The sequence below is a fragment of the Elephas maximus genome, chromosome X, assembly GCF_024166365.1.
Source record: "Elephas maximus indicus isolate mEleMax1 chromosome X, mEleMax1 primary haplotype, whole genome shotgun sequence".
NCBI lineage: Eukaryota > Metazoa > Chordata > Mammalia > Proboscidea > Elephantidae > Elephas > Elephas maximus.
This window is the reverse complement of record NC_064846.1, coordinates 916,502-937,558: the sequence shown is the minus strand read 5'-3', so window position 1 is coordinate 937,558 and position 21,057 is coordinate 916,502. Positions and strand designations below refer to the sequence as shown.

General features: G+C 38.3%; 1 protein-coding gene across 1 annotated transcript in view; it reads left to right on the top strand.

Annotated features, from left to right (window-relative positions):
- The window catches only part of BRCC3 (BRCA1/BRCA2-containing complex subunit 3), a 68,148-nt gene that overhangs the window by 8,766 nt on the left and 38,325 nt on the right, over window positions 1-21,057 (top strand). The window contains exons 5-7 of the mRNA XM_049871772.1: window positions 1,007-1,094; window positions 4,284-4,372; window positions 5,344-5,399. Of these exons, the coding sequence (XP_049727729.1) occupies window positions 1,007-1,094; window positions 4,284-4,372; window positions 5,344-5,399 (233 nt within the window). The remainder of the gene's footprint in view (window positions 1-1,006; window positions 1,095-4,283; window positions 4,373-5,343; window positions 5,400-21,057) is intronic.

Below are 21,057 nucleotides of genomic sequence, written 5' to 3'. Positions count from 1 at the left end.
TGGAAACAGTATGTTCCTTTTGAGCCTTGCTTTTAAGATTTGCTCAGTGGGACCCGAGCGGCTTTCAGGGTAGCATGAATGTTTCCTCACTGCTGAGTACTCTACCCCATGGCTCCTGGATCCTGAGGTTTTCCGTTCCAGTGGAAAGGGACAGGTGCTATTCCTGGTCCTGCTTGGCCCTGCTGGGCGTGGTTACCGCCGTTAACCCTTTCCAGGGGTCCTTCCCATGGACTCTCGGAGTCTCTTCAGTCATATGCTGATCAGGACTCTGCTACATACTCCAGGTGACCCTCTGCTCATCTCCAGGCTTCATTCCCTCTGCAGCTATCTCCTCTCTGGTACCTGTTTAAAAAAAAAAAAAAACACAAACCCCTTGCTGTCAAGTTAATTCTGACTCATAGCAACCCTATAAGACAGAGTAGAACTGCCCCATACGCTTTCCAAGGAGTGACTGTTGGATTTGAACTGCCAACCTCTGGTTTTCACCTGCCCTGCAAGTCCTAGCCACCTACACTCTCAGTTCTGTCTCCTCAACTAGGGAGCCCAGCTTCATTTCTTCTCCCTATTCCATGGCCTGGGCCTAGATAGAGTTTGTCAACAGTTGTAACTTCAGTGCTTTTCAGATACCGGATGAATAAAGGTCCCCATTTTAATCTCTCCATTTGTCTAGATATATCCTCAAAAGAATATTTTCCTCTCTGTTGTAGATTTAGATAAGCTTTTCACATAGCACAGTGATAAGTATTTGAGTGATCAAACATTAGCTAAATTGGATTAACGGGATATAATTAAATATATACAGTAATAGAAACCATATGCATTTTATTTAAAAAAAAACTTTGACTTTAAATGGGTAATCTGAGAAATCTGAGCATCAACTTTATTTCATTCTTTTGTTGGCATTAAATCATAATAGGTTTGTGTTAAACCTCAAGATGCTTTCTGAGCCTTTATAAAGCATCACAAATTTTATTCTCTCATTTGGAAAATACCTTGACAGACACACAGATTGGCTGAACTAACAGGTCGCCCCATGAGAGTTGTGGGCTGGTATCATTCCCATCCTCATATAACTGTTTGGCCTTCCCATGTTGGTAAGTATTAGGTGATTGCAGTGTTAATTTTTCTTATGAATATTATTTTTGCTTTTCTATTACGTAGCTATGTCTTAGTTATGTAGTCCTGCTATAACAGAAGTACCACAAGTGGATGGCTTTAACAAACAGAAATTCATTCTCTCACAGTCTAGTAAGCTAGTAGCCCAAATTCAGGACACCAGCTCTAGGGGAAGGCTTTCTGTCTCTGTCATCCTCGTCAATCAATCTTCCCTGGTCTAGGAGCTTCTCAGCACAGGGACCCCAGGTCCAAAGGATGTACTCCGCTCCTGGCACTTGTTTCTTGGTGGTATGAGGTCCTTCTCGCTCTGCTTGCTTCTCCTTTTATCTCTTGTCAGAGAAAAGGTCCTCACACGTCTGTCAGTTTCTCATGCTGTGGTGGCTTGTGTGTTGCTGTGATGCTGGAAACTATGCCACCAGTATTTCAAATACCAGCAGGGTCACCCATAATTGGCAGGTTTCAGTGAAGCAGCCATACTAAGACAGACAAGGAAGAAGGACCTGGCAGTCTACTTCTGAAAATATTGGCCAGTGAAAACCTTATGAATAGCAGTGGAACATTGTCTGGTATAGTGCCAGAAGATGAGCCCCTCAGGTTAGGCATTTAAAAGATGACTGGGGAAGAGCTGCCGCCTCAAAGTAGAGTCGACCTTACTGACATGGATGGAATAAAGCCTTCTGGACCTTCATTTGCTGAGGTGGCACAATTCAAACTGAGAAAAGACAGCTGCACACATCCATTAATAATCAGAACATGGACCATATGAAGTATGAACCTAGAAAAATTGGAAGTCATCAGAAATGAAATAGAATGCATAAAGATCAATATCCTAGGTATTAGTAAACTGAAATTAATTGTTATTGGCCATTTTGAATCGGACAATCATATTTTCTGCTGTGCTGGAAATGACAGTTTAAAGAGGAATGGCATCACAGTCATCGACAAAGAGAACATTTCAAGATCTGTCCTGAAGGAAAACCAGTTAAAATATGACTATTATTCAAATTTACGGACTGTTATGGATTGAATTATGTCCCCTAAAAATGTGTATGTCAATTTGGCTAGTCCATGCTTCCAAGTATTGTGAGAAAATCTACCATTTTGTCATCCCATATGATTTTCCTGTGTGTTATAAATCCTACCTCTATGACGTTAATGAGGTAGGACTCAATCTACAAGATTAGGTTGTGTCTTAAGTCAGTCTGTTTCAAGATAGAAAAAATGTGAGCAGAAATATTTGGAGACCTCATATCACCAAGAAACAAGAGCTAGGAGAACAGCATGTCCTTTGGATCTGGGGTCTCTGTGCTGAGAAGCTCCTAGTTCAGGGGAAGATTGATGATAAGGACTTTCCTCCAGAGCTGACAGAGAGAGAAAGCCTTCCCTTGGAGCTGATGGTCTGAATTTAGACTTCTAGCCTACTAGACCATGAGAGAATAAACTTCTTTGTGTTGAAACCATCCACTTCTGATATTTCTGTTATAGCGGCACTAGATAACTGACATGCACCAACTACTAACGCCAATGATGAGAAAATTGAAGATTTTTAACCACCTCTGCAGTCTGAAATTGATCAAACATGCAATCAAGGTGCATTGATAATTACTGGTGATTGGGATGCGAAAATTGGAAACGAAGAACGATCAGTAGTTGGAAAATATGGCCTTGGTGATTGAAACGATGCAGGAGATCACATGATAGAATTTTGCAAGACCAACAGCTTCTTCATAGCAAATACCGTTTTTCACGAATATAAACAGACGAAATGGACACGAAAAGAGAGAGTGGAGGGAGGGAGCAGGCTGTCTCATTAGGGGGAGAGCAATTGGGAGTATGTAGCAAGGTGTGTATAAGTTTTTATGTGAGAGCCTGACTTGATTTGTAAACTTTCACTTAAAGCACAATAGAAATTTAAAAATATGTATATAAACAGAGACTATACATGTGGACCTGGACAGATGGAATACACAGGAATCAAATCAACTACATCTGTGGAAAGAGATGATGGAAAAACTCAATAGCATCAGGCTGAACTATGGAACAGACCAGCAATTGCTTATATGCAAGTTCAAGCTGAAACTGAAGAGAATTAGAGCAAGTCCATGAGAGCCAAAATACGACCTTGAGTATATCCCACATGAATTTAGAGACCACCTCAAGAATAGATTTGATGCATTGAACACTAGTGACTAAACTGCATCCTAGGGTTTGGCATTTTGGAGGTGGTGGTGGTTTTCAAAATTTCAGGGAATAAACGCTTCACTGATGAAGGCAGGAGACCACTTGCTTGAAACTACAATTCACAAATACAGACTAATCTCTGAGAAAAGAGGCTACTGGTGGAAATAGAAGCCAAGAGCGAGACGCTCACAACACTGGTGTCAGGAATAGCCGAAAAGCTATGTCTTCATATTAAACATATGGGCACACGCCTTTGTTTTTGCAGTGTGATTAATCCCTGTTTTTTAAAAAAACTTTTGTCGTAATATACAAATCCTTCTCCCTTTTTTTCTAAATTTTGTCTTTTGGAAACTTCTCCAGCTTTTTCTATTTTAAGATGCAGCATAAATAAATTAAGTACATATGTCATCGTTGGTGTGTGCCATCAAGTCAATTCCAACGCATAGCAACCCTATGTGACAGAGTAGAACTGCCCCATAGGGTTTCCTAGGCTGTAATCTTTACAGGAGCAGATTGCCAGGTCTTTTCTCCTGAGAAGCAGGTGGTGGGTTTGGACTTCCAACCTTCCAGTTAACAGCCAAGCATTTAACCATTGCATCATCAGGGTTCCTTCAAATACATATATAGAAAATATTTTCTATATTCTAGCCAGAGTCATCAGTACAGGCAACATATCAATTATTGAACTAAACCACTGCCTTCATGGAGCTTGCATTTTAGTGAGGGTAGACAGAACCAGCTAAATAATATGTCATTTATTATTAGTAAAGATTCATTAAGAGCCTACTACTTTGAAGTAGAGCAAGACATAATAAGCCTAATAAATGAGTGATTGTGTAATATGTTAGAAGTTCCTTAACCTAGTAAAATGTTTATACTTTGACAACCATATTGTCCTTAGGATATATCCCTGTTCTTCATGTAGAATCTTAATCCAGAGAGATACGGTTTACTGACAGAAGATTTTTATTTTTGTTTATTTGCAGATGTTCGTACACAAGCCATGTACCAGATGATGGATCAAGGCTTTGTAGGACTGATTTTTTCCTGTTTCATAGAAGATAAAAACACAAAGGTATTTTTTTTGTGTGTGTGTGTGTGTGTGCATGCGTGTGTTTATACACACACAGAATAGGAAAAAAAATTCTTCGCAATTTTGATAGGGTAGCCAGGTAAGGTTTCTATGAAAAGGGAACATTTGAGTCAGGATCTGAAGAAGGTGAGGGAGTGCATCTTGTGGTTTTCTTGGGGAGGAGCTTTCCAGGCAGAGGAAATAGCCAGTGCAAAGACCCTAAGGAACATTGAGGAAGTCGGTGTGGCTGCAGCCAAGAGAGGAAAAGGGAGAGAAATTGCAGGGTATCTTCACCAGTCCCAGTTGTATCCTGTTATCCCAGTGGCCTGTTCAGTTAGCACTTCCTTTCATTCTCAGAAGTGTCCCAATTTAGATGGTAAGTCATTTGGCTTTCTTGCAGGAGGATCCCTCTGACTGCTGTGTTGACAATAAACTGGAGTAGGGGGTAGGGGAGAAATCAGTGGTAGCAGTTCAGAGTGCTTCTGTTTGAATTTTATGTTCACATCAAGAGGTTTTAATATGTATCAGTTCAAACAAAAAGAATGAGTGTTTAACATTGTAGGTATGAATTTTGCCAAGAATATCAAGAATGGCCTATCATTTAGTAAGTTCATTATATTCTCAGAATCTGTGTTAATAATGAACGCTCTTTTTCGAAAATATATCAAAGTTCAGTGTTTGAACTTTTTACTTTATTTTTAAATGCTTTTGTCTTTGTCATCATAAATTTATTTCCATTGTGAATAGTTGTTGAAAAAGTTTGTAAACTGCCAGCCTAGCAGTTCTGAATTTCTTCCTTCTCATGCTCATCAGCTGTTGTCTCATGATCAGATGTCTGGCTGAATATACGATCTTTCTTACAGAAATTGATTTGCGGCTTTGGGTTTTTGGTTAGAGTCTACTAAATTGCTAGTGCCTTCTCAATATTAATCCTCCTTTGTGTGACATTCGTTTCAATTTTTTTTTCTTGTTAGACTGGCCGAGTGCTGTACACTTGCTTCCAATCCATACAGGCCCAAAAGAGCTCAGAGTAAGTATGACAGAGAAGTATGTATGGATTGGTGGGCTAATCTCTAGTATAGGGGACTGACTGGTTTTTGTTTCATTTTATTTCTGTCACTGGTGATAAGACCTAAGAGCTATGTAGTCTCCCTCTATGTAGTAACATCTCTGTGAGGAATGAGAATCTGTTTAGCAGCTGGGACACTGGGGATCTATGAAGCTAGGGTAATATAAAAAAAAATTTTTTTTAAATATATAAGCAGTCTCTTAATTGTAATTACCATCACCACAGTTCTATCCCACATTTCCTGTTCTCCTTTTCCTTTCTCTGAGCAAGCAGATTTGTATAGATTCTTGTCTTTGTTGTGCTGTAGACTAGATTTCAGAATTAAAGTAGCTCATTTAATGTTTATATAGATCCGTTTCCTCATTTTAATTCAAGTCAACCTAAATTAACAAATCTTTATTGAGTGCCTACTAGGTATATGCCAAGTACCATGGTAGACACTGAGGATGCAGAGATAAAAACCAAATTCATTGTCTAATTGGGAGACAGAAGCAAAGACTGTCTTAAATTTTCTTCCTAATACTTATCAATTTATTATTATAGCATTGTCTGAAATAGCAAAAATTTGAAAAAAAAATTTAGGTGTCTGTCAGTACAGAGCTGATTAAATGAATTGAGATGCATCCATATTATAGCAAAATATTATACAGCCATAAAAATAACCTGTGAGGAGGCTCTGTAATAATACAGAAATATCTCCAACATACACTGTTAAAGCAGAAAGACATGGTAGGAGAACAGTGTGTATAGTACGTTACCTTTTGTGTAAAAAGACGTAGAAGAGAAATATATACATGCACACACCCACATGTTTGCTTTTAAATGCACTGAATAATTGAAAGGAAACATATCGGTCACCTCTGCAGAGAAGAACTGGGTATGGGGGAGCAAAGGGTAGGGAGAGTTTTCATTGTATCTTTTTTTATAGCTTTGAAATGTGGAACCGTATGAAAGTGTTACCTAGTTAAAAAATATTAATTTTCAACATTATAATCAAAGCAATAGGTACAGATATATAAAGATATCAAATGGTTCAGAAGAGCTTACAATGAATAGTCTCACTCTTCAGAAGGAAACACTTCTAATTTTGCTTTTAGTTCTTCTGGTGTTTACTGTGATATCTCTCTATAGTATACTGATGATACTATTTCTTAATTTACCAATTTTAGATGTTATCTATTGTTCTCATTATTATTATGTTATTTTGCTCTCACAAATTAGAATTTAGTTCACTTAACTACCCCATCTCCATTTTTCCCAATATAGTTATATTACTATTTTTTCGTTCTTCTCTTGGTTATTTTCTAGCCTTAAGTAATGTTTACCCCTTTATTTATCCTATCAACGATAGAAAATAGACAATATCTTTTGAGTCCCTATTGTTATTTATATTTTGCCATAAACCTTTATATTTTCACAGTTGCAGATATCTATATATTCTGTGTTGTAGCCATAATTGTGTTCTTTGTGCTTTGTCTATTTGTGAATTCTAAGGAAATTAAGTGTTTATATTATTATTGTTGTTGTTAGGTGCCATAGAGTCAATTTCGATTCATAGCAAGCCCATGCAACAGAGTAGAACTGCCCATATGGTTTTCTAGCCTGTAATCTTTACGGGAGCAGACCGACAGGTCTTTCTCCCACAGAGCTGCTGGGTGGGTTTGAACTGCTGACTGTTCAGTTGGTAGCTGAGTTCTTAACCGTAGCGCTACCAGGGCTCCTTGTTAAATAATGTAAAGTAAAAAAAAAAAAAGTGCTATAATTCCCTTTCTTTTATAGATTTTTGCTTTCTCATGGGGCTTCAAATTTTTTTTCCCTTTAATTTATGTGCCTTTTTCACTTCCCAAAGTTCCAAATTCTTAGGAGTAATATAAAAATCTTTGGAATTCCCGTTTTTCCTCAGGATGCTCACTGGAGCCCTCTACCCTCCTACCCTAATCTGGTCTATTCTCTAGGCCTGCTGTACAGTTGATATCCTGGGACTTTCCTTTATTTTTTTCCTGGGTTAAATCCATTGAATCATCTTTCATTTTGCTGGAAAAAACCTTCAAGTAACTTCCTAAGAAATGTGTGCATTTGAGCTAAATTTTCTAAGCCCACATTTATCTGAAAATGTTTCTATTAGTAATTAATAACCTTTCTGGATAAAGAGTTCCAAATAGACTTTTTTCCCTCCTCAGAACTTTGAAGGCATTGTTTCATTGTTTTTAAACATCCAGTATTACTGATGAAGACTCTTCCGTGACTCTGATTCTCGTTCTTTTGTAGATGACCTTTTTTGCTCTCAGAAAGGCTTTAGGAGCTTCTTTTTATCCTTTATATTGTGAATTTTACCATGCTATATACAGGGTATGGCTATTTTCTCATTCATACTGCTGGACACTTTCAGTCTCATGACAATTGTCCTTCAGCTCTGGGAAGTTTCTCCTATTGTTTTCTTTTGTGTTCCCAGATAAAACAATCCACAATCTACCTGGTTCCTGCAGAAAGACAGTCTTATTTGTAACTCAGTCCAATTCCTTAATTTGAAGTCTCTTTAAGTTTAGATCAGTCTTTGAGGGATAACTTCTCATTCATTCATCTACTTCTCTTACTCCCATGTTCATCTCTAAGACATCATCTGAAGTATTGGGGAAATGCTGAAGTATAGCTGTTCCCACTCTACTTCCTGAGCTGTTCTGTTATCATCCATTTCTGATGTATGCAGGTGATGAAGTGAGAATTCTCTCTTGGTTAGGTCAGGATCCTATAGCGTCTCCCTACTAACTGAGCTTTACCTTGGCTCTCTCTGGAGCTACAGACTTGAATGAGTGACTCTCTTCCACATCTCCCATTCACCTCCTGAACCAGGTCATCTTGCTGTTGCTATAGTGGGTTTCATGGCAAGATTGCTGGTCCTCAACTGACGGTCACCTCACATAAGAATGAAAGGTGTCTTGGAAGTGTAAACTGGACCTTCTTGTGGCCTGTCCATGCTATTTTACTATTTCGTGTATGCTACGTGGTTTCCTCTCAGAGTTCCATATGGGAATCAAGGCAGGGGTCCTTCTACTCGGTGTTCTCCTTAACTCACCCAGTGTACTCCTCTTATGGACTTGATGCCCCAGCATAAGGAACTACCTGACTGGCTTCCACTACTGTAGCTCTTTCTCTCCTTCTCCCTGTAATTTAGCAGGACAAATGGTTCACATACTTTTCTCTATTCTTGGATAATTCCTCCCCGTTTTCCTTTTTCCTCTTTCTGTAATTCCTAGTAGTCAGATATTAAAGCCCTAGATTAACCTTAGTGACTCTTTTTACTCATATCTTCCATCTCTTTTTTTGTTCTAATTTCTCAGATATTTCATTGATTTCATCTTCTAACCCTTTTATAATATTTTTTACTTTGATAGTTTTATATTTTTCCTTTCCAAGAATTTTTCTCTTATTTGTTGGCTATGCCCATTTCACAACATTCTGTTGTTTTATCAGTATTGATATATTTTAAGTTTTATTCTATTTTTTTCAGTTGTTCTGTGGTAATTTTTTTTTAAACTTTCTTGCCCACCCATTTTTAAGAATGAGGCAGCAAAAAGCTGAATGGTAGCTCGTTATTTCTGGCCTTGGTTTGTCACCAGAAGGCTTCACTTTGGGGAACCAGCCATTTTGCTTGGGAATCACTAAATGCTAGAGTTCAGGTGTTTTGCTCTGGGACAGCAATCTTAACAACAGCTGCCATATTTCCTCCCAGTTTATTAATTAGGAGAAAAACTTCTTCATGTTGTTAGTGTAGATGCAGGCCCAATCATGGAAGAACACAAAATAGAGGAGTAACTATATGCCCAAGTTTCTGCCAGGAAAATGAAAGGGATGGCCTCTGGGAAAATCACAGAAATGGGGGAGGTTCAGAAAGCAACTTTGTAGTTTAGGAATTCCTGGGCTTATCCATGAGCCATGTATGCATGAATCTGATCCTAATAACATACCCAAGAAAACCACATAGATCCCATTCTTACCACTGGCTGGCACACATGCAGGAAAGATCCAAAGGCTCTGACCTGAAAGGATACAGAAAACCACAGCCTTTAGAAGGCTTTGGAAATTACAACCTGAACCTGGCTAAGTGAATTGCCTGCTAAAACAAAAATAACATTCTCCAAGTTGCAGTGCCTCTTAACATAATGTTCAAAACACCCAGGATACAATCCAGATTTACTCAGCATATTAAAAACCATGAAAATTTCAACTTATGTGGAAAAATATAATCAACAGATGCCAACACCGAGATGATACAAATGTAGGAATTATCTGATGAAGATTTTAAAGTAGCTATTAAAAAAAAATTTTTTTTTATGCTGGTTTATTTTTTATTACAATAATAAAAAAAAAAACCACTGCCGTCGAGTTCATTCCAACTCTTAGCTACCCTAATGGGACAGAGAACTGCCCCATAGAGTTTCCAAGGGGCGCCTGGCAGATTCAAACTGCCCACCTCTTGGTTAGCAGCCATAGCACTTAACCACTACGCCACAGTTCAGATCCGCCAGGCACTCCTTGGAAACTCTATGGGGCAGTTCTGCTCTGTCTTATAGGGTCGCTATGAGTCAGAATCGACTCGACGGCACTGGGTTTTTTTTTATTACAATATTGTGCAAAAAAGCAATTGCAAACACTCTTACAACTAATGTTTCAATAGAAAGTCTCAGCAAATAAAGACATAAAGAATAAGCAAGTGCAATTTTTAGAACTGGAAAATACAGGAACCAAAATACAAAATTCACTGGATGGCAGAACGGAGATGATAACAAGTACATTTTGATGACAGATAAATAGAAACTATCCAATCAGAAGAAAAGAGAGAAAAAGAAAGATTGACCAAAAAGTGAACACAGGGAATGATATCAGCAAAAGTGGTGGATCAGGGAACTCCAAAATCCTGTCCCTCCACAAAAGCAGTGAACAAACTGGCAAAAACTTTCTAAATCATGTTGATCGAACCACAAGAAACTAAAAATAAGTTTATAGCAACCAAGCAAGTACTTAATCAAGGGGAAAAAATCTAATCTCAGTACATTTGAAAATCTCTATCAAACCTGTAGCTGACCATTAAGCTAACAGAATGGATTTCGGTACCCACATATGACAAAGAATACAGATTTTATAAAATTAGTTCAGGAGAGCCACTAAACACATAAACAAAAAGGACTACAAAAAAGCAAAAACTCTAAGGCATACACCAATGTTCATTGCAGCACTATTCACGATAGCCAAAAGGTGGAAACAAATGCCCATCAATAGATCTATATGGGATCAAATTGACAACAGTAAGTCAAAAAGGTTAGGTAGGACCCTCAGGGGTGGTGAGTTTATGCTAACAAGGGAGGAGCAGCTCAGAAAAGGTGGGTGAGAATGCACAACTGAAAGTAATCAATGTCACTGAATTGTACACGTAAAAACTGTTGAATTGGTGTATGTTCTGCTGTGTATATTAACAACAACAAAATAAAAAATTACAAGAGGAGCAACAAGAAACCCTGGAAAGGGGAAAGACTCTGGTTTCCAGAGTTGCCACTTTATAATATCCCAAATGCCCAGTTTTCAACAAAAAATCACAAGGCATTAAAAAAAAAAAAGGTATGACCCATACACAAGAAAAAAAAGAAATTAATAGTGAGAAGACCAATACATTGGATTTATTAAACAAATACTTTAAATCTACTATTTTAAATATCCTCAAAAAGCTAAAGGAAATCATGAACAAAGAACTAGAAGAAACCAGAACAGTGTCCACCAAATAGGGAATACCATTAAAGATATAGAAATTATAAAAAGAAACCAAGTAGAAATACTGGAGTTGAAAAGTACAGTAATGAAAATGAAAATTTTACTAGAGAAGTTCAACAGCAGGTTTCAGCAGGTAGAAGAAAGAATTAGCGAACTTGAAAATGGGTCGATTGATATTATCCAGTCTGAAGAATAGGAAAAAAGAATGAAGAAAAATGAACAAAGCCTAAGAAACATGTGGGACACCATTCTAGAGGGGAAAGAGAGAGAGAAAGGAACATAATATTTTGACAAAGTAATGGCTGAAAACTAACCAAATTTGTTGGGAAACGTGAATATACACATCCAAGAAGTTTAATAAACCCACAGCAGAATAAACTCAAAGAGATCCACACTGAGACACGTTATAATCAAACTGCCAAAAGCTAAATACAGAGTCTTGAAGGCAGGAAGGCAGAAGGCATTCATCACATACAAGGAATCCTCAATAAGATTAACAGTCTATTTCTCATCAGAAACCACGGAGGCCAAAGGCATTTGAAAGCAAAACATAACACTGTTTAATATGGTTTTCAGTATATATAGATGTAAAAAAAAAAAAAAAAGATGGCGCAGGGTTAAGTGCTCGGCTGCTAACCAAAAGGTTGGCGGATCGAACATATTCAGCAACTCTGTGGGAGAAAAAAGACCTGGTGATCTGCTGCTTCCGTAAAGATTACGCCCTAGAAAACCCTATGGGGCAGTTTTACTCTGTCATGTTGGGTGGCTAGGAGTCGGAATCCACAGCACAGAACAATAGCATAAAAGAGAGTAGTGTAATGGAACCTATAAACTGGTAAGGTTTCTACAATCCATTGAAGTGGTAATATATATTGACTGAAATGCTAATTGTGTCTTTTGTAATCCCTAGAGTAACCACAAAGAAGTATACTCAACTTCATAGTGGTGGTGTTAGGTATCCTGGAGTTGGTTCTGACTCATAGCGACCCTATGTCCAACAGAATGAAACACTGCCCAGACCTGCACCATGCCCACCATCGTTATGCTCAAGCCCATTGTTGCAGCCACTGTGTCAATCCATCCCATTGAGGGTCTTCCTCTTTTTCACTGACCCTCTACTTTACCAAGCATGCTGTCTTTCTCCAGGAACTGATCTCTCCTGACAGCATGCCCAAACTATGTAAGATGTCTCACCATCCTTGCTTCTAAGGAGCATTCCACTTGTACTTCTTCTAAGACAGATTTGTTCATTCTTTTAGCACTCCACAGTATATTCAGTATTCTTCCTGAACACCACAATTCACAAAGGCATCAATTATTCTGTCATCCTTATTCATTGTCCAGCTCTCACATGTGTATGAGGTGATTGGCCTGGGTCAGGCGCACCTTATTCTTCAGGGTGACATCTTTGCTCTTCAACACTTTAAAGAGGTCCTTTGCAGATTTGCCCAATGCAATGCATCCTTTGATTTCTTGACTGCTGCTTCCATGGCTGTTGATTGTGGATCCAAGTCAAATGAAATCCTTCACAACTTCAATCTTTTCTCCGTTTATCATGATGTTGCTCATTGGTCCAGTTGTGAGGATTTTTGTTTTATGTTGAGGTGCAATCCATACTGAAGGCTGTGGTCTTTGATCTTCATTAGTAAGTGCTTCAAGTCCTTTTCACTTTGAGCAAGCAAGGTTGTGTTGTCTGCATAACGCAGGTTGTTAATGAGCCTTTCTCCAATCTTGATACCCTGTTCTTCATATAGTCCAGCTTTTCTGATTATTTGCTCAGCATACAGAATGAATAGGTATGGAGAAACGATACAACCCTGACACATGCCTTTCCTGACTTTAAACCACTCAGTATCCCCTTGTTCTGTCCGAGCAACTGCCTCTTGATCTATGTACAGGTTCCTCATGAGCACAATAAAGTGTTCTGGAATTCCCATTCTTCACAACATTATCCAAAATTTGTTATGATCCACACAGTCGAATGCTTTTGTGTAGACAGTAAGACACAGGTAAACACCCTTCTGGTATTCTCTGGTTTTAGCCAGGATCCATCTGACATCAGCAACGATAGCCCTGGTTCCACATCCTCTTCTGAATCTGGCCTGAATTTCTGGCAGTTACCTGTCAATATACTGCTATAGCCGTTTTTGAATGATTTCAGCAAAATTTTGCTTGCGTGTGATATTAATGATGTTGTTCTATAATTTCCACATTCAGTTGAATCACCTTTCTTGGAAATAGGCAGAAATATGGATCTTTTCTAGTCGTTTGGCCAGGGAGCTGTCTTCCATATTTCTTGGCGTTTTCCTCGGTTTCAGCTTGAACTTGGATATGAGCAATTCACGGTCAGTTCCACAGTCGGCTCCTGGCCTTGTTCTGACTGATGATATCAAGCTTTTCCATCGTCTGTTTCCACAGATACAGCCAATTTGATTTCTGTGTGTTCTACCTGGTGAGGTCCGTGTGTGTAGTCGCTGTTCATGTTGGTGAAAGAAGGTATTTGCAATGAAGAAGTCGTTGGTCTTGCAAAATTCTGTCATTCGATCTCTGGCATTGTTTCTATCACCAAGGCCATGTTTTCCAACTACTGATCCTTCTTCTTTGTTTCCAACTTTTGCATTCCAATCGCCAGTAATTATCAATGCATCTTTATTGCATGTTCAATCAATTTCAGACTGCAGCAGCTGATAAAAATCTTCTATTTCTTCATCTTTGGCCCTAGTGGTTGGTGCGTAAATTTGAATAATAGTTGTATTAACTGGTCTTCCTTGTAGGCGTATGGATGTTATCCTATCACTGACAGCGTTGTACTTTAGGATAGATCTTGAAGCATCCTTTTTGACGATGAATTCAACACCATTCCTCTTCGAGATGTCATTCCCAGCATAGTAGACTATATGATTGTCTGATTCAAAATGGCCAATGCCAGTGCATTTCAGCTCACTAACACCTAGGATACCGATGTTTATGCGTTCCATTTCATTTTTGACAATTTCCAATTTTCCTAGACTCATACTTCGTACATTCTAGGTTCATATTATTAATGGATGTTTGCAGCTGTTTCTTCTCATTTTGAGTTGTGCCACATCAGCAAATGAAGGTCCCGAAAGCTTTACTCCATCCACGTCATTAAGGTTGACTCTACTTTGAGGAGGCAGCTCTTCCCCAGTCATCTTTTGAGTGCCTTCCAACCTGGGGGGCTCATCTTCCAGCACTATATCAGACAATGTCCCGCTGCTATTCATAAGGTTTTCACTGGCTAATGCTTTTCAGAAGTAGACTGCCGGGTCCTTCTTCCTAGTCTGTCCTAGTCTGGAAGCTCAGCTGGAATCTGTCTTCCATGGGTGACCCTGCTGGTATCTGAATACCGGTGGCATAGCTTCCAGCATCACAGCAACATGCAAGCCCCCACAGAATAACAACCTGACAGATGCATGGAGGTTCTACACAGTAGCCATACAAAATTGGAAAGAAAAAGTTAAACAGTACAATTTATAATACTTCCCCCCAAAAGAAATACTTAGGTATAAATTTACCAAAACAGGTACGAGATCTATCTGTATGCTGAAAACCACAAGACCTTGTTGAAAGAAATCAAAGAAGGCCTAATTAAATGAAGAGATACACCATGTGTATGGACTGGAAGATTCAGCATAGTAAAGACTTCAGTTTTCTCCAAGTTAATCTATAGATTTAACGCAATATCTAGATAAAAGTCTTTTGTCAGATATGTAATTTGCAAATATGTTCACCCAGTCTATAGCTAGTCTTCCTTTTTTTTTTTTAAACAGTGTCTATCACCAATATACAGTTGTTATTTTTTTATGAGTAGGAATCAACTCAACAGCACTGGGTTTGGGTTTTTTTTTTTTAGTCACCAATATTTTGTCTCTTGATTATTGTTGTTTCATATAAAGTCTTAAAATTGAAGTTATTCCTCCAACTGGCTGTAATTTTACAGAAGTAGATCACCAGGCCTTTCTTCCATGGCACCATGGGACACGTTCAAAGTGGCAACCTTTTGGTTAGTAGCTGAGAGCAAACTATTTGCAGTACCCACGTACATATATAGCAGACTCAAAACTCAATAATAAGAAAGCAAGCAACTCTATTAAAAAATGGGCAAAGTTCACCTACAAGGATATAAACCAAAAAACCAAACCCATTGCCGTTAAGTTGATTCTGACTCATGGGTGATGAGGATATAAGGATAGCAAGTAAGCGCATGAGAAGAGGCTCAACATCATTAGCCATCAGTGAATCAGTTAAAACCATGTTAACATACTAGTACACACACATTGAAAACACCAGCATGAGTTGCCATTGAGTCAACTCAGACTCGTGGCAACCCCATGTGTTTCAGAATAGAACTATGTCAGGCCTTCTGAGGTGAGTTCAAACTGCCCACCTTTACAAAAGTAAGCATCCATTTATTGTGTGGCCAGCAGTCTCACTCCTGGATATCTACCCTAAAGAAATGAAACCTTAATGTTACATAAAACCATATACTCAGTTGTTTATAGCAGCTCAATTCATAATTACCGTAAAGTAGAAATAACCCAAATTTCTTCAATGGGTGTGTGGATTAACAAACTCTTATATATCCATACAATGGAATACTGTTCTGCAATAAAAAGGAGTGAACTTTTGGTACAGGTGACAACTTGAAAGAATCTCAGAGGCTGTCAGTGGATCGCACTGTGATGCTAGAAACTATGCCACCAGTATTTCAAACACCAGCAGGATCATTCATGGTAGACAGGTTTCAGTAAAGCTTCCAGACTAAGACAGACTAGGAGGAAGGACCTGGCAACTTTCAAAAAAATTAGCCAGTGAAAACTTTATGGATAACAACAAAACATTGTCCAATATTATGCTGGAAAATGAGTCCCTAAGGTTGGAAGTCACCGAAAGTACAGCTGGGGAAGAGCTGCCTCCTCAAAGTAGACTGTGCCTTAATGATGTGGTATTGTCAATCACCTCATATGCATGTGAAAGCTGGACAATGAATAAGGAAGACCGAAGAAGAACTGACGCCTTTGAATTGTGGTGTTGGCGAAGAATATTGACTATACCATGGACTGCCAAAAGAACGAACAAATCTGTCTTGGAGGAAGTACAGCCAGAATACTCCTTAGAGGTGAGGATGGTGAGATTTCATCTCCCTTACTTTGGACATGTTGTCAGGTGGGACCAATCCCTGCTGAAGGACATGCTGGGTAAAGTAGAAGGTCAGCAAAAGAGAGAGAGACCCTTAACAAGATGATTCAACACAGTGGCTGCAACAATGGGGTCAAGCATGCTTAGCACTGATTTGCTGGCTGCACCCCACCCTCACCCTAGGTGTTTTCATAAGCATGCTATGTTTTTTTTTTTTTTTTTTAAACAGTAACATGTGAAAGACTATTTGTATGGTGGTGCTTGTGAGGTGCCTCTTTGGGGAGGGCAGGCCAGCAAACAAACACGGATGGTACGTGTTATTTGCATCAACATAAGGTATTGTGAGTATGGCGAAGGACTAGGCAACGTTTAGTTCTGTTATACCTAGGGTCACAATGAGTCGGAACCAACTTGATGGCACCTAACGACAAGTTAAAGAAGCCAGTCTTAGAAAGGCTATATACTGTATGATTGCATTTACATGACATTCTTGAAAAGAAAACTGTAAGGATGGGTGTGAGTATAAGGGGATAGAAGGAAAGTTTTTTAGGGCGGTAGATGGAAATTTCTGTATCTTCATTAAGGTGTTGGTTACATGAATCTGTACATATGTTTGTTAATATTCATAGCATTGTATTCCAAAAGGAAAAAGAAGTCCATTTTACTGTGGGATAATTGTTATGGATTGAACTGTGTCCCTAAAATATGTGTTGTAAATCCTAACCATTATACCTGTGGTTATAATCTCATTTGGGAATAGGTTTTTTTTGTTATGTTATGAGTCAGTATTAGTGTAGGGTGTGTCTGAAATCAGTCTCTTTTGAGATAGTAAAAGAGCAGTTTAAGCAAGCAGCAAGAAGGCAGAGCTGGGAGAAGATAGATGCCATGCCACATGAGATCGCCAAGGAATCAAGAAATGGAAACTGAAGACATAAGGACCTTCCCCCAGAGCCAACAGAGAGAGAAAGCCTTCCCTTGGAGCCAACACCCCTGAATTTGGACTTCTAGCCTCCTGAACTGTGAGAAAATAAATTCCTGTTTGTTAAAGCCATTCACATGTGCTATTTCTGATGTAGCAGCACTAGATAACTAAGACAATAATTAAAAAGTAAAACATTTTAAAAGCTATGTCTTTAGTACATTACCTCTGTAACAATTTGAAACTCTAGAGGAAAGAAATAATTTGTTAGGAAAATTACCAAAATTGATTAAGAAATAGAAAACTTTTTTAGTGCAATTACCAAAGCAGAGACTGAAAACAGTGATTATGGATCTACGATTTTAAAAGATGTCAAGCTTACTTGGGTTTACAGCTGGATCTAACTAACTTTTAAAGGACAGATAGTTATAAGATTATTTACACATTTTTCCAGACCATAAAAAAAGGCTGAAAGTGCCTTAGTTTTTTGCTTTTAATAGCTAGAATAATTTTAACACCAAACCTGATAAAACATAGCACAGAAAAATAAGATTATTCACCAATTTTATTCATAAATATAGATATAAATTCAGAATAAGGTATTAACAAACCAAATTTAACAGCGTATTAGGGAATAGTACACCATGACTACGTTTAGTTTGTAAGGTTGGTTCAGCTTCAGGAAAGTGAAATGTAATTCAGAATGTAATGTAATTTGTTATATGAACAAATTAAAGAAGAAAAAACATACAATTATATCAATAGATACTAGAAATGCGTTTGATAAATTCATAGCCATTGCTAATGGAAACTGAGGTACATGCAGTTTCCCAACAACCCTGTTGGCATGGATTGAATTGTGTCCCCCAAAAATATGTGTATCAATTTGGCTAGGCCACAATTCCCGGTATTATGTGATTGTCTACCATTTTGTCATCGGATGTGATTTTCATATCTGTCGTAAATCCTATCTCTATGACGTTAATGAACTGGGATTAAGGGCAGTTATGTTAATGGGGCAGGACTTAATCTACAAGATTAGATTGCATCTTGAGCCAGTCTCTTTTGAAATAGAAAAGAGAGAAGTAAGCAGAGAGACAGGGAGACCTCATACCACCAAGAAAGCAACCCTGGGAGTGGATGATTGAGACACCTGTCAAATAGAGATTATGGTTTGGTTTGTATTTTGGTTTTACTGATAAGGAAAATTGAGCTCAGAGCTTAAGAAACTTGCTGCAAGTCACAAAGCTAGTATACAGGGCCGTTCTTAATGGACAGATGTCCATACAGTATGTTGCACACAGGGCTCCTAACCAGTTCTTTCTGATTGGAACCCCTGCTGACAATGTGCATTTCTAACAAGGTCCCTGCTGAAAATGTGCATTTCTCCCCAGATAAACTGAATCAGAATCTACATTTTAACAAGATATCCAGGCAGTTCTTACGTATAACTTCCTGGGAACTTGTTAGAAATGCACATTGTCAGCAGGGAACCAGTTGGAAGCCCTGGTTGCAAGTATCTTCCCCTAGGCTGACTTGGTTATGGTGTCATTTGACAAAGGAAAGTTTGAAAATAATGCGGTTAATGTCTTGTGTGTTTTCATTTTTTTATAATTTTGTTTTTTACATTTAGAACTTTAATTTATCTGAAACTTGTTTTTGTGAACTCTTTGAGGCGGGACTCTAACTTCATTTTATTCTAAATGGATCTCTCCTTTATTCCCTTGCCAATACCATGACTGTTTCTTTGTTTAATTACTATGGCATTTTAGGATAGAAACAGAGATAGGGTGTACAGTGGCTGAGAGAGTGGGGCCTTGAGCCATAGAGCCTGGTTTGAGTCCTGATGCTGCTACTAACTAGGTGTGTGGTTTTGGGCAAATAACTTAAGCTCTCTGCTTCAGTTTCCTTATGTGTAAAATGAAGATATTAATTCAATACTTAGCTCATAGGGTTTTTGTGAAAATGAAGTGAATTAATGAAAACACTTAGATAATGTCTGGCATTTAGGAAGACTCAAATGTAAGGTGTTACATGTTTTGGATTTGGTAAGGCATTTATACTCCAACATATATGTATGTGTGTGTGTGTTTTTTCAGGGGGGTTCTTATTGGTAAGGAACTATAAGAGCTGAATAGCAGCATTGGGTGGCAATCACCTTTTGTCTTGTTTCTGACTCTAATGGGAATATTTCTGATGTTTCACCATTAAGTATGAGTTTGTTGTGATTTTCTTTGCTTGTTGTTGTTAGTTGCCATTGAGTTGATCTGACTCGTGGTGACCCCCTCTGTGCAGAATAGAACTGCCCCTTAGGGTTTTCAAGACTATGACCTTTTGGAAATAGATTACCAGGCCTTTCAGAGGCACCTCTGGGTGGGTCCGAACCACCAACCTTTCAGCTAGTAGTCAAGCACTTAACCGCTTCCAGCACTCAGGGACTCCTTTATTAAGTTTAGGAAGTTAATCATGAATGTATATTTAGGGTTTTTTTTTTTTTTTTTTTTTAGTTTTTGTAAAAATAAATATAACACAACATGCCAATTTAGTTTTATCAAATTCTTGTTTGGCATTTCTTGAGTTGGTAATGTGTTGTTCCGTCTTTAAGCTATTAAGTGAAATGGGTTCAGAGTTTTTTGTGTTTTTTTATTAACATTTTGCTGTTGCATTACTGAGAATTCCTATTTACTACTAATATTGGGCTTAAGATTTTTACAACTATGTTCATAAATGAGATGGCCTCAAGTATCTTGCTTTGACTACCCTTGTCTGATTTTGGTATTAACATTATTTTATGGAGTTATAAAATGAATTTGGTAGTTTCTCTTTTTCCAGAGAGACAACATAGCACAATGGTTAAGAACATGGCTATGCAGCCAGATGTTTTGGTTGGAATCCTGGCTCTACCACTTACTAGTTTTCTGACATCGGGTAAGGTGTTTAGCTTCTCTGTGCCTCATTTCCTCATCTGATGAATTTTCACAATTCACCCCTTTAACCAGCCCCCCGATGAAGAAACAGAACTTATTAGCACCCAGCATCCACCCTTTCTGCTTGTTGTAGTCACTCATTTCCAACAAGGGCAACCACCGTCCTGACCTTCATCACTATAGATTACTTTTCCTTGTTTTTGAAGCATATTTTATATAAGTGCAGTATACAGTATGCACTCTGTTGTGTCTAGTTGCTTTCACCTAGTCTTATGCTTGTGAGATTTATCCAAATTGTTGCAAATAGCAGTAGTTTAGAAATTTTCATTGCTGTATAGTATTCCGTTGTGTGAATATAAACCCAGGGCCATTGAGTTGATTCCGACTCATAGCGATCTTGTAGGACAGGGTAGAATTGCCCCAGAGGTTCCCAGGAGTGCGTGGTGGATTCCAACTGCCGACCTCGTGGTTAGCAGCCATAACTCTTAACCACTGTGCCACCAGGGCTCCTGTACGAATATACCATAGTTTATTTATCCATTCTACTGGTGCTAAACAATTCCAGTTTTTGGCTCTTAAATTTTGCTGTTGTGAGTATCTTCATAGATGTCTTTTAGTGAACATATGTACATTTATTGGGTATTTCTAGGAATCTATGTATCTACGTATGTGTTCAGCTTTAGTAAATAACGTCAACAGTTTTCCAAAGATTTCCACTCCTTAGTATGTGAGCTTTACTTGCTCCATAGCCCTGCCAATACTTGGTATTGTCTTTTTTTCATTTTAGCCATTCTGGTGAATGTATGGTAGTGTTTATGAAGTGCTTATTGAACCTCATTGCCCTTTTTTC